The sequence below is a fragment of the Phasianus colchicus genome, chromosome 8, assembly GCF_987193195.1.
Source record: "Phasianus colchicus chromosome 8, bPhaCol1.hap1.1, whole genome shotgun sequence".
Lineage (NCBI taxonomy): Eukaryota > Metazoa > Chordata > Aves > Galliformes > Phasianidae > Phasianus > Phasianus colchicus.
This window is the reverse complement of record NC_143443.1, coordinates 23,317,466-23,330,749: the sequence shown is the minus strand read 5'-3', so window position 1 is coordinate 23,330,749 and position 13,284 is coordinate 23,317,466. Positions and strand designations below refer to the sequence as shown.

General features: G+C 42.5%; 1 protein-coding gene across 12 annotated transcripts in view; it reads left to right on the top strand.

Annotated features, from left to right (window-relative positions):
* The window catches only part of BTRC (beta-transducin repeat containing E3 ubiquitin protein ligase), a 112,518-nt gene that overhangs the window by 92,011 nt on the left and 7,223 nt on the right, over window positions 1–13,284 (top strand). For all 12 annotated transcript variants that reach the window (XM_090145396.1, XM_090145393.1, XM_090145402.1 and 9 more), the window contains 7 exons: window positions 460–556; window positions 2,047–2,184; window positions 2,655–2,773; window positions 5,131–5,380; window positions 6,070–6,188; window positions 10,231–10,341; window positions 10,956–11,034. In XM_090145396.1, the coding sequence (XP_090001522.1) occupies window positions 460–556; window positions 2,047–2,184; window positions 2,655–2,773; window positions 5,131–5,380; window positions 6,070–6,188; window positions 10,231–10,341; window positions 10,956–11,034 (913 nt within the window). The remainder of the gene's footprint in view (window positions 1–459; window positions 557–2,046; window positions 2,185–2,654; window positions 2,774–5,130; window positions 5,381–6,069; window positions 6,189–10,230; window positions 10,342–10,955; window positions 11,035–13,284) is intronic.

Here is a 13,284-nt window from a genome sequence, read left to right as displayed (position 1 = left end):
AAAATGAAGTAGTAGCATTAAAATGTCCGTGTCCCAAAACTGATGCTGTTCCTGTTAATATAGATCAAAGCTAGTCGTGAACACACAGAGAGCTTGAGGGTTCTTCGGCTTCTCGTATTTTTTTGTATGCTTTATTTTAAAGGTGACCTCTGGTATGAATATGTATGCAGTGGGTATGAGCCATTCTAACCTCTTATTGAGTTGAAGGGGCTTGTGTTCAAAATAGTACATTTTCCTTTCCCGAGTGAGGAAGAACTGCTTTGTCATTAATTTTTCAGTGTCTATATGCAACTTCAACATGTCACAGACAAACAAACGAGGAACCACCTTGTGTTACTGTGAACTGAAGTTGGACTGTGAATCTTTGTGTGCTTTTCAGCAATGGTTGTCCATTTCCAAAATGCCAGGGAGACCTTCCTCCCAAATGCTGAAATGTGATCTGTGTTCTTTGTCTTCCAGGGGACAATACCTATTTAAAAATAAACCCCCTGATGGGACTGCTCCGCCCAACTCCTTCTACAGAGCACTTTACCCCAAAATTATACAGGATATAGAGGTAAGGAGTAACTTCCAGGTGTGATAGGCTTTTTTGTTTTGTTTTGCTTTTTTTAACAATCTCTCTCATTTACTCATGATGCTCAAATTCTGTGAATGTTTCATGCTGATGGAGTATTTCATTAAATACGATGTGTCTGTGTTCATTGGGAGTTTGAAGATCTGGGCTATGTATAAATTCCCAGGCCATCATCACTGCCTTAGTCAGAGGGGGAGCTGCGTTGTTCAGGAAGTCTCCACACTTTGCACATCAGATGTCATAGCAACACTACCATCTTGACTTTCTCTGTTCCATGGTACTTTCCCCATCCATGCACATTAATCTAATAAGATGATAACAGATGGATCTCAGGAAATGAGTCAGCGAGAAAGTGCAGTCTCTAAGACCCAGGGAAACAGGAGGCAACTGGGCAGTGTTGCCTTGTATTTGGTGGAGAGCCAGTGCCAAGTGCCGTGTTCTGACAGTTGGATAGTGGCAAAAGAGGTGGTCTGGCACTGTCTGGGCAGATTTGCACAAGCCTTTAGAGTTCTGATGCGACTTTCTCTGCAATTGTTTAGTTGCAGAGTCACAGAATTAGAGGTTGGAGTTTGAAAAAAACAACTTCTGGGTCACTGCTCCCTCATCATGCCAGAGCACGCAGGGGAGTTTGGCCACAGTATGTGTTCCAAGCCTTTGCCTGTTTCATTGGTTTCATCACATGCTGCTGCTTCTAGAAAACTGCTTTGTCATTCTATGGATCTGGCTGCAGGAAAAAATGTTAAGTATCTGCTGTCTTCTAGCTCAGAAAGCAAATGGTACCCTGGGCTCCATCAGAAGAGGGGTGGCCAGCAGGAACAGGGAGCTGATTGTCCCCCTCTACTCTGCTCTTGTGAAGTCCCATCTGGAGTATTGTGTCCAGGTCTGGAGCTCCCAGTACAAGAAAGACAGAGAAGTGTTGGAGAGGGTCCAGAGGAGAGCCACAAAGATGATCAGAGGGGTGGAGCACCTCTCCTATGAAGGCAGGCTGAGAGAGCTGGGCTTGTTCAGCCTGGAGAAAAGAAGGCTGCGGGGTGACCGCACTGCAGCTTTTCAGTACCTAAAGGGAGCCTATAAACAGGAGGGGAATCAACTCTTTGTAAGGGTAGATAACAGCAAAACAAGGAAAAATGGTTTTAAGTTGAGGGAGGGAAGATATAGGTTGGATGTCAGGGGGAAGTTCTTCACTATCAAAGTGGTGAGGTGCTGGAACAGGCTGCCCAGAGAGGTTGTGGATGCCCCGTCCCTGGAGGTGTTCAAGGTCAGGTTGGATGGGGCTCTGGGCAGCCTGGTATAGTATTAAATGTGGAAGTGGGTGGCCCTGCATGTGGCAGGGGTTTGGAGATTCATGATCCTTGAGGTCCCTTCCAACCCTGGACGTTCTGTGATTCTGTGTGATTCTCAAGCAAACAAAAGTAAGGAATAGAGAGTTTTGTCTTTTATTTTTACTTCTCTTTTGTCTCCTGTCTCTCAAGACAATAGAGTCAAACTGGCGGTGTGGGAGGCACAGTTTACAGAGAATCCACTGCCGTAGTGAGACAAGCAAAGGCGTTTATTGTTTACAGTACGATGATCAGAAGATAGTCAGTGGCCTACGAGACAACACTATCAAGGTGAGAACTCTCCAGAGTGGCATGCCAGTGGCACATAGTGCCAGTGCCAGAAGTAGTAGTGTCCTAATTTCAGTAGCACCTCTCCAGCCTTTTGTTACTAAACGAATCTTCTCCTTCACCTCTTACCTAAGCAATACGTATACCTCTTATATTTGTCAAGAGAGACTTTGTTTTCTTTCTGAACAGAATTCATTAGCTGATTTTTCAGTCAGTAATTAAGATTATGTAACTACTTTGCCCTAATGAGGAGGTAAGACCAGTGTTCAGAGCAAACTCAGTAATACCAAAGACGTTAGCATATTACACCAGCCTGCATGTCACCACAACAATTAGCCCATGCCACTGAGGTAGTTCTACCTGCAATGTAGATGATCCGTTGTAGTGAAAAACAGACCAGTCAGAGCAGTAGGTGCTTAAAGTATGATGTAAACCTTACTTAGCTGTCTGTTTTGTAATGTTTGCTCTCCTAGATCTGGGATAAAAATACGTTAGAATGCAAACGAATTCTCACTGGACACACGGGTTCTGTCCTGTGCCTGCAGTATGATGAGCGGGTGATCATCACTGGATCTTCAGACTCGACTGTCAGGTGCGTGCTTGTGATTCAGAGCTTTCCATTTGCTTCAGAAAGTTCAGCTTTGTGAGCTGCTGAAATGATCTTTTCTTAAATCTGTGCTGTTCAATTACCTCCATAATCTAGTTCAGCACATTTGCTCAGAAGTGCACTGTCCTTGTTTATCAGATGTCCATGCAAGTGGTTGTCAAGGAGAAATGAGACCCTAAACAAAGGTCAGCCAAGGTCAAGATGACTTAGGAAGACAATTTGGCATTTCACCAAGGTGCTGCTTGTTTGGACACTCCCTGGGAATGCTTTTACATCCTCCATAGGAATAACTTTAAAAGTCGGTTAAGTACTCAAAGCAAGCTTGAAGGTTTAGTCATCTGTTGTCCCTTAATTTTAACAAAGATGCGTGACTAGATCTCCTGTGAGTTTTAATTAAGTTTCAGCATGACGTTTCTTCCTGGTCTTTCTAACTTTGTTTCCTTTCCAGTCTCCATTAAAAGGCTGGACACTTCAAGTCAGCACATGCAGTGCACATTTTCACTATGCAGATGTAAAGTCCACTAGACATATTACAGGATCACAGAGAGCCTAAGTCCTGCAGTGTAAATACAGGCACATTTGAATTAGTGAGTTGCAATGTGAACTTGGACACAGAGGAGCAAGTCTGTCTTCTCCATGCTGTTACATATCCTCTTTTTGTCAGAGAATCAGCGATGCCCATGCAGTGAAGTTACAGATGACAAAAAAGCTGTGCCAATGGCCTTTTCTGAAGCTATTACCATGTGTTCCTATGGCTGCAGGCTGCTCACGGCTATCACTGTGCTGCATGCAAACTACCACTGTTAAACTAGTGACCATTTCATTTAGTACTTTACACGTGATGCATGTAGTCTTATGGTGTTGCTAGGTTTTGGGATCCTAACATTTGTAGAAATCCAGAATTTTTGTGTGGGAACTGCTCAGTGCTAAATACAGGTTGCAAAAGGAGATGCTTATTTCTGTAATAAGCACTATCATTTTCCATATCAGGCCAGGCAGGCCAAATTGCAGACTGGCTACTTGCCCAGAAATACTTTGTTTTCCACTGTAGCTATAAACGTTTGTGCAGACCCCCGAGGCACATAGGATGCATCACTTTTATCCTTGGGTCTCCTCAAAAAGAGGGGCTTTGTCCAATAGACAGTACAGATGGGCTCTTAATGCTTCCGAGAGCTCAGGGATGCACTTGTCCAGAGAAGTCAGTAGGTCTCCAGCTCCTGTTCAGTTTGGCAACCTTGTCTGCAAACTGCTTGTATGCTAATGGCTCAGGTCTGCAGTCTGCAGTCTTTTTAACTTTGCATTTTGTAATTGGAATTGTGCTTTCCTTTCTCATTTATAAACCAGAAATTGACTTGCTTCAGCTTCTATGCATTAGAAAATGAGGCATTAGAATCCTTTCTCACATCTTGCCTTTTCTAACTGCTCACCATATTGGCAGAAGAAAGTTTCAGCTTTTACGGTGTGATCTGCCTAATGATACAACCATTTGCTGCTCTCACACAGTGTATGTGGGATACAGGTGTGATAGTGACAAAAGAAATCTCTTTGTGGAGAATAAAAAAAGGCTGCAAACAGGACAGCCCAAAACATTTTTGAGGATTAAAATTTTAATTTCAAGACCTAGAAGTTCCATATGAAGCCTTTGAGTAGTTTTCATCTTAAATGATCTTTCAGTACAAACAGTTGGTTCCAATAACATTAAATCAACGTGAATGTTCTGTCTTAATTTGGGTATTCAGCACATTCTTAGAATGTAGCTGTGTACCAGATGCATTGCAGAGTAAAAGCAACCCATTGTGCAACTTGTAGCAATTACCTTTGTTTGAAAGGCATAACCTTGACTTCCGCCTCTGTGTAAGTTATCCTATGAGATGATAGTCCTGTGAGAGAAGTCAAAAATGAAACTTATCTCCGAACTTCCTTCTCCACAGGTCATATTTAAGCAGTCAGTGACTGGGAATGGAGTATGGTAGGCTGACTTGACCAGGAAACATCAGTCTCTAGGGCTGCCAATCTCATACCTTTCCTTAAACACTAAATTCTCTTAATTAAGGAATGCTTTTTTTATTTTTTTGTTTTTCTGGCTGGGTTGTTTTTATGGTGTTAACTGTATTGCAGGGATTTTGGCTGCTGCACTGTCTCAATATATGTGTAATCAACAGGTTTATATAACATATCTTTTAATGAAATATTTAATAGATTTAGCTATAACCTGTGGCATTTGCATCTCTAATATTGGTAGAGAGTTAATTACCTCTCCCCTTCCCTTTTTCCCTCTGCAGAAAAACTACTGTTCATCTTTTTAACTCTCTCCTCTCTTGGTTTGAAATCTGAAACTGCAGGGTGTGGGATGTGAACGCAGGCGAGATGCTGAACACACTGATTCACCACTGTGAAGCAGTGCTGCACCTCCGCTTCAATAACGGCATGATGGTGACGTGTTCCAAAGACCGTTCCATTGCTGTGTGGGACATGGCTTCACCAACAGACATCACCCTGAGGAGGGTGCTCGTAGGGCACCGCGCTGCTGTCAACGTAGTGGACTTTGATGACAAGTACATCGTGTCAGCGTCAGGTGACAGAACTATAAAGGTGAGGTATTTCAGAGGCTTTTTTATTTGCAGCACCAAGTATTTCCTAACAAAAAGCAGTGACCAGACAGGGAACAGTCTTTGGCTGTTATTACACTGAATTTCCTTTAGAAGCAGTATTCCTCCTGCTCATTTTCACTCATCCCTCATCTGTTGAGCTTGTGCGACTTGTTGACAGAGCTGTATAGCAAGTCAGACTCAGGTGTAGATGCAGTTGAAAAAGGACTCTTTTTTCCCTGTGTTCTTTTTCAATTTGACTGGTTTCACAATCTGTTTCAGCATTGGTAACACAAAGAGTTGTCAGAGGGCAACACGCAGACAAAAGCAAACGTGAGTGGGTAGGAGTCACTTGAGTGTTACTGCTGTGACCTTGATCTGCTGCATTAAAACTGAGGAAAATCCAGTTCCTGTGTAGACTAAATCACAGACTAAATCACTCTCAGGCTGAAGACTGTTTTTGGAAGCTAATTCCAGTACATATGGCAAAAACCTTCTGTGTGCTGTGGCCGAACCTGTGAACACTTTCAGGCAGTAGTCACGAGTCATCAGAGGGGTAATTTTCCTGGTCTTACGGAAGTGTGTTCAATTAAGAACATTCTAGGTGCACCCCCTGTATCATACAGGTACCATCTTTTGTTAGTCTCTTCTTAATAATTTTGTCTCTGTGTGGTTTCACCTTTCCTGTCACAGGTATGGAACACTAGTACCTGCGAATTTGTGCGCACCTTAAATGGCCACAAACGAGGCATTGCATGTCTGCAGTACAGAGACAGGCTAGTAGTGAGCGGCTCTTCAGATAATACTATCAGGTGAGAGACATACTCCCCGTTGCAGAGTTCTTTGCAAGCATGTTGTCTCTGAATCCCTGGGATACGTGGAGGTTAGGCAAGCAAAGTGCTCTGTACCCTTGTCTTCCTTGAAATATGTTTCCTTTGGTAGAGAACATTGGGAACTACTGGGAAGAGATATTAGAAGACTGTTTTACTGTGTTGTCTTTCATCCTCTGTATCTCAGGAGTCCCATACTAATCAACAAGTTGCATTGCTCTGACAATTCTGGTGTATTGAAGAGCTGGCAAGTAACACTTTCTGTGATGTCCTCTTGTGATATTTTAATTGGGCTATGTGTCTAGTTAAAGGGGTCAGATTTGCAGTAAGAGGCATTTAATCCTCTGCAGAAATCCTCCTGGGCTCTGGCCAAGCTCTTCTTGTGGTACTTGGCACCGGGTTAAGTTTGGAACAGCTGGTTTAGAGCATGAAGTTCAGTTTGCTGCCTTTTGCACTTCTCCAGCTGCCTTGCTGCAATCTGAGATTTAACTCCTTCTGGTATCATGAGCCAGAATTTCTCCCTACATCTAGCAGCTGTTGGCAGAGGGGTGTCCCACTAATCTCTGGGTGTACTGAGCAAGCAGGAATAGGGGTGTAAGTTGTGTGGGGAAGCAGCTCTGTCATTCAAGCAGGAGGAAGAGAAGCCTCCATTTTGTATTGATCACTGCTTTGAAGAATTGTGTTCCTTCTGATAAAACTGGAAGTCTGGACAGCCTAAGCAGAAAGTCTTTACTTTTGATGTCAGAGTTTATTTTCCTTAGTGAGAACGATTCATGCAGATGTTTGTCTGTGGGCTTTGCTTGCAAAACGGTGCCTCTCTGTGCTTTGTGTTCTGGAAAATGGTGGTCCTTTGATGGTCATCACTGGATTGTTGCACTAGGTTTTAGTGTGTGGTTGCCTGAGAGCGTGAGCTAAAGAGCTGGGGCTTCTGTCCCTTTATCAGGGCAAAAAGTATTAATAGACATCATGTAAGAGTAGCACTGTATATGTCATAAAAATTCCAGATGGAAAAAATAACCCTCTGCTTCTGTACTATGAAACTAGGTCTCAGAGTAAGAAATAGTTAAATGCTACACCATTTGGGGAAGGATCTAAAATATGAGTAATAGTAATAAAAATAAATGTCAATGTAGTGATAATGCTAAAGAGGAGTGTGATTACTTTTATGCTTACATTGGACAAAATCCCTAACTGACAGATAAATTGTGCTAGAATTTCAAGAATGTTGGCAGTGAATCTTAATGGAAGTCAGATTTGGCAGCTGTGTGGGCAAGGCGCAAGGTTTACCTGTTCACGTAGCTTTCTCCCAGCCATTAGCAGAAGGCACATGTCAGTGGAAGAGTGATTAAGCAAGGGCAGGTTACTAAGTCCTCTCTGTGGGTGGTTTGGTGTTTTGCATGTTTGATTTTAATCCATTGTAAAATACCAGATGTTGTGTTGGCCTTTAGTAGGGATTGCCTTCTGGTATTGAATTTGAAGTTGGCCATTCCTCGGTTACAGAGAAACTTTTTTTGTGTGATTACTCATTCTTCAACCATGAATCTAAGGAAGTAGCTGAGAAATCAGTATCTTTCTTCTGTAGAGACTCCATGCATAAAAATGATTTAGGTTTTGGTTTAGGAGAGAGTTCTCACAAGGTAAAAGAATACAGCCATGTAGGCATCACTCTTATTGTGCTGATTTCCACCAGTAAGAAAGTGACCCATCATTTTAATCCTTTTTTTTTTTTTAATCCAGTCACTTAAGTATCTTATCCACTAGTGCCAAAGCAAAAAAAAATAAGCTGTATCATTCTGTGTTCACTTTTAAATGAATGGCTGGCATGGATTCATGTATTCAACCACCAGTGTGTGCACACAAGGATCTGCTGCTGGACTCTTGAAGAAGGGGATTCAGGCTTATCTACCTTCTGTACATCTTCCTACTCTGCCAGAAGTTCAAGAGAAGTAAAGGCTGTGGTAATTGGAGGTGTTCTACTATAGAAGTTCTCCCAAAGCTCTAGGAAGGAAGAGTGGCTGTTCCTTTGCCTGCATTCACTTCATAGTGAAATTTCTAAGTTAGTTTTCAAGCCTAAGAGCAGTCTTGTTTCTGTTTGGTCCTTTGACTATTTAAAGAAGTAGAAATTTGAGATTACCAAATCTGGGAAGTTCCCTTGGAACCAATTCTACATATGCTGTTCTTACACAGCAGTTACTCCTTTTGTGTGTGGAAGCCCATTGCTCTCAGGGCTAAGGGCTGCGATCATCTTTTCTAATCACAGTCAAATTCAGGTAAAAACTCAAACTAGGACCTGATAATACAAGTCTAAGTTAATATTATGCAGCCTTGCCAAGCTGCTGGCAACCTCAGGATTGATGGCAAGGAGTGGAAACACATGGCACGAAAGTTCCTGGCACAAGATTGCTCTTCAGACCTTTCTGCACCAGTTCACTTCTGGCATTGTGCATCCTGTTTGCAGTCCTTGGCAGGAGACATAATGCCCTCTGGCCAGCCAAAGTGCCTTTGGCTGAACTTTACAATGGATTTGCTTTCTCTGACCTTAATGGTGTGCTGGTGCTGATGCAAAAACCAGTGGGGTCTTCACAGATTGGTGAACACTCAGCTTCACAGACTGAGGAATCATCTTCTGCTCCTCTTTGGCCTCAGATGTGTGACACCTAGGAATATGGTTTAGTGGCCATGGTTGTGTGGGGTTGATGGTTGGACTCGGTGATCATGGTGGTCTTTTCCAACCTTTCTGATTCTATGATAAACTAACCCTTACTCAGTACAGTTATGGGAAGAGTTCTGTTCATTCCCCAATCGTCCATAGCGAGAGCATCTTGTTGTGGATGGACAGATGAAATGATTACCCACCATCCTTGTGCACACATCCACTGGGTCTGGACTATTCCCTGGGGGACCTCAGGATTGAAGTATGTGGGGACGATTTATCTCTCTCTTAGTTTCTCAAGAAAAAGTGACCTGACCCCACAGCAGCTGTACTTCTTTGTGTGGTGTCACCCAGACAAATTCCATGAACCATGAACCTCACTACCATGAAGTCTCTGTCAGTCTGAACTCTAATTGAACAAGCATTCAAGAACATCTGTGACTGCTTTTTCTCAGCTGTGTGTCAGAGCCTCAGCAGATACTGTTATTGAAAGATTCCATTTGTTGTGAACCAAGTTTATGTCATCCGGAGGTGGAACACCTGTAAACAATGCATGTCAAGAATTTCAGTTCTTGTTGGCAAATAATTTTTCTTTATCTGTTCCAATTGGGAATCCCCTCAAAGAGCTGACAAAAGTATCAAAAGCATATAAGCTTATTTCTTAAAAAATTGTTTGAGCACAAGAAGAAAATGCATTATGAGTAATAAACTCATAATAAACTCATAAATAAAAATGCATAATGATTAAATAAACACAGAATGCCCATTTTAGCTTATGCACAAGTTACCTTCATTACAGAGCAAATACACCTTCAGTGGGAGAAAATGACAAATATAAAGGGCTTGTTAGTTCTTGTACCTGTCACTACTGTATATACAGTTCGTCTGACGTTAGTCTCAAAATCAGAAATAGGCATGTAGGGGCATTAGAAGGGGTGTGTGCCTTGGTAAAGGTGCTTTTACCTTTGGAACAGGGTTCCAGGAGGACTGGTGAGTCTTTCTCACTTAACATCTTCAAATCAAAGAAAGATACTTTTATGAAAAACTGACTTAAAATAAAGTCAGGCTTCTCATGAAGATAACTGGGAGATATCACGTGTCTTGTGTTAATAGAGAAGTGGATGGTGGGCATGGCTGATCTTAAAATGTTTGGGTATCTGAGTAATCCCCCATATGATACTGTCACATAAGAGTTGTTGAAAAACATGCATCAATTGAACTGCAGGAAAAGAGTGATGAATAGTTTGTTCTTTGTTGTTTCATTATGAACTTTATTTCCTAGTTTTCATTAACTACAAGCAAAGACCAAGTGTTTCCTTGAAATAATCAGAAATTCAGAAATTCTCAATGCTTCTTCCTGTTCTCTTCCAGGCTGTGGGATATCGAGTGTGGGGCATGTTTGCGAGTACTGGAAGGCCACGAAGAGCTGGTGAGATGCATCCGCTTTGATAACAAGAGGATAGTCAGCGGGGCATATGATGGGTGAGGCTAGCTAATGCGTCGGATCCTCCTGTCTTTCTCAGTGTCTCACGCATCAGTTTGCTGGATCTTCCTTATAAAAATTAAATTTTTTGTCTGTCATACCAAGAGGTCCTGGTCATGGCCAGTAAGTCAGGCTGATTCTACAAAGTACACCTGTTGTTGTTTTTTCTCTTTAAAAAAGTCAGTGTGATTTGACCCATGTGGTCCATTTCTTTAGCTCATAAGAATATCAGACAGACTTGATCTGAAACATCTTCTAGCTCAGCCATTGGTAAGAACAATGTTTGCCTCCTGTGGTTGTCTTCTGATCCATTTGCCACTAAGACTAGTGTGCATTAACCCTCCCATATGTTTCTGTTAGTTATTATTGCCTGCTTTTTTATGTTTTATTTTGTCAACAGCATATTATTTTCTCCCTTTAAACTCTATGAGCATTACAAAGGAGAAGCGCAAGAACCACGTTTCAGGAGCAGAAGGCTTTCTGTAGTTTTCCTTGATCTGCTGTATCAGCTCAGCTGCACTAAAGCTCTCTTTTTTTTTCTTTTTTTTTCTGTGAGCACTTCATCTTTTCTTTTTAACAGAGCCATGGTGTTTCTCTCTTTTTTTACTACTAGGAAAATTAAGGTGTGGGATCTGGTGGCTGCTTTGGACCCCCGTGCTCCAGCAGGGACCCTCTGCTTACGAACCCTTGTGGTAAGAGCTTTGGGTAGGAGTGGTGGAGGGAGCAGGAAAATGTTCTTGCTCAGGGCTGTCTTGAGCCACAGAAATTCAAGTCAGTTTAGCACCAGCCTGCAGGATCTAAAAGTCATTTCTAGAGATCTGACTTCTTTGGAAGTTAAAAGCTAAGTCATTTTTGAGACTTGTCCTTGGAATCCATGTGTTGGTGGCTTTACTTTAGTGTGCCTATTCCCAGGAGTTGTTGACAGGGAATTTCTTAAAGAAAAGTAGTAAATTCCAAATTTGAGGGGGAAAAAAAACCCAAACACAAAAGCAACCTTTTCATTGCATTTCAGTGGCTTGTGTGTGTTGAAGGACAGAAGGGCTACGGACTGGAACAGACAGTGAGATTGCCTCATCCTTAAACAGCAGCTTCTAACGCTCTTCAGTGATATTTAGTACAGGTCTGATGATAGTGTGATAAAAATGTCATTGCAGAGTGTTCACAGCATTCACCATCATGCTTAACAGTGGCTCTGCACTGATCTTAGAATGATGCAGGAAGGTTGTGACAAAAATGCCAGCACAGCCAGGGCCATGGGGTGGATCCTATAAGCATTCCTCTGACATCTTTGCTGTTTCTGCTCTGATAGACTTAGCTGGGGGTTACAGAAAGATTTTCGTCCAGTGCTGAGTCCATGTTGAAAAAAAAGTAATGAATTACTGTTTTCTTTTAGAAAATAAATTTTTGGATGATGTCGGAATTTGGTGGACATCAGACCTTCTGCTGCTCTAGCTGTCCCACACCTTCATCTACCACCCAAACTGCTACAGTTGCTGTAGATTTCACTAAAGTATTTTGCTTCACATTTCACACAGGCTTTGAGGGTTGACAGGCAGTAGGTCATTAAGCCACACTAGCTCTTTTCCAATCCTGTATTTGTACCATAAGCTGCAAAGTAAGAGTCGGTGAGGGCCTTGGATGCCTGCAGGTACTGTGTTGAAAAACCTTTTTGGTAGCCAAAGAGAACTACAAATAGTTTCATGGCTGAAATCCAGAAAACCCTTTTGTTGTCAGCCACCCAGCTGCAAATTGTGGAACAGCTCTGTGCCCATGAACACGTATCCCTAGAGTCCAAGACTTCAGCGTGATATTAGTGGTGTTTCTGCTCCAGCCCGAGACAAATGTGTGCCTAGTAACCTGTAGACTTAATTTAACTGGTGCGATTTCCTCTGCATTTTCCAGCAGTGGACAGCCAAAGTGCCCCAACTAATTGTATTATAAATCAGAAGCGGTGGGATGGAAACACTGTAGGAATCTCAACACATGGATACTCATAAATCCCTGTTTGATAGCAATGGAGGAAGCCAGAAGAGGAGGGGCAGAGGAGGCTGTCGTAGTGCTTTTAGGGCTTTTCATGTTTATGACAACAGGGCGTCCTTATACCCACTTACCCATAGTTGCTTTTTTTTTTTTCCCTCTCTTCTCTCGGCCTCCAAAATTAAACCTGGCTGCACAATGAACATCGCGAGTCTCCCGCTGCTCGTGTTCAATTTTCAAACAGTAGGAGGAAAGTGCACAGATAACAAATGCTCGCTGCATGCCAGGTCCCTCCCGTTAGCTGGAACAGTGGCCACACGAGTGTCACAGAAGCTTTCCAGGCGCAGAATAAGCAAACAGCACAACTCTCCTTCTGAGCTGAAGGGCTCAGCTCCCTGCAGCCTCAGCTCAGGGCGTGCAGCCTGCTTATTGTCAATGCAACCACACTGGGGAGGGCTGCGTGGAACTTCTAGGGCACTCTTACTTAGCCTACAGGGGCTGGGAGGAAAAGGACTTTTCAAAATAGTTTGTAGAAATACCTCTTTCTTGGTGCCTTTGTTCAGGGTCCCTCAGTGGATCTGGTTATTGTTGTGGTACTTTTTTAGCAAGTACTGCTTTACTTCACTGATACAATACAGGAGCTGGAAATACTTTTCTTTTTGGAACTGAGTAGAAACCCATGAAGTGCTTCTAAGGTGCACTTATTGGGTCAGAAGATCAGGAAGGTCCCAGTGGTTGGGCTTCTATAACAAAATTGTCATAAAAACAGAATCTGATTTTGGAGTGTGTATATTTAATTTGGAGCTTTAGAGGCTCCCTTTAAGGCAGCTGTTCTGTTCTCTCCATGCTTTCAAACCAAGCTGTATTTTCAGAGTCCTGTGCCATAAGACACAGGCTTCCCTTTTAGTAGCTAACAATTCTCTTTTGTCCAAATATTTGAAAAAGCTGTAAAATGCTTCTAAGCA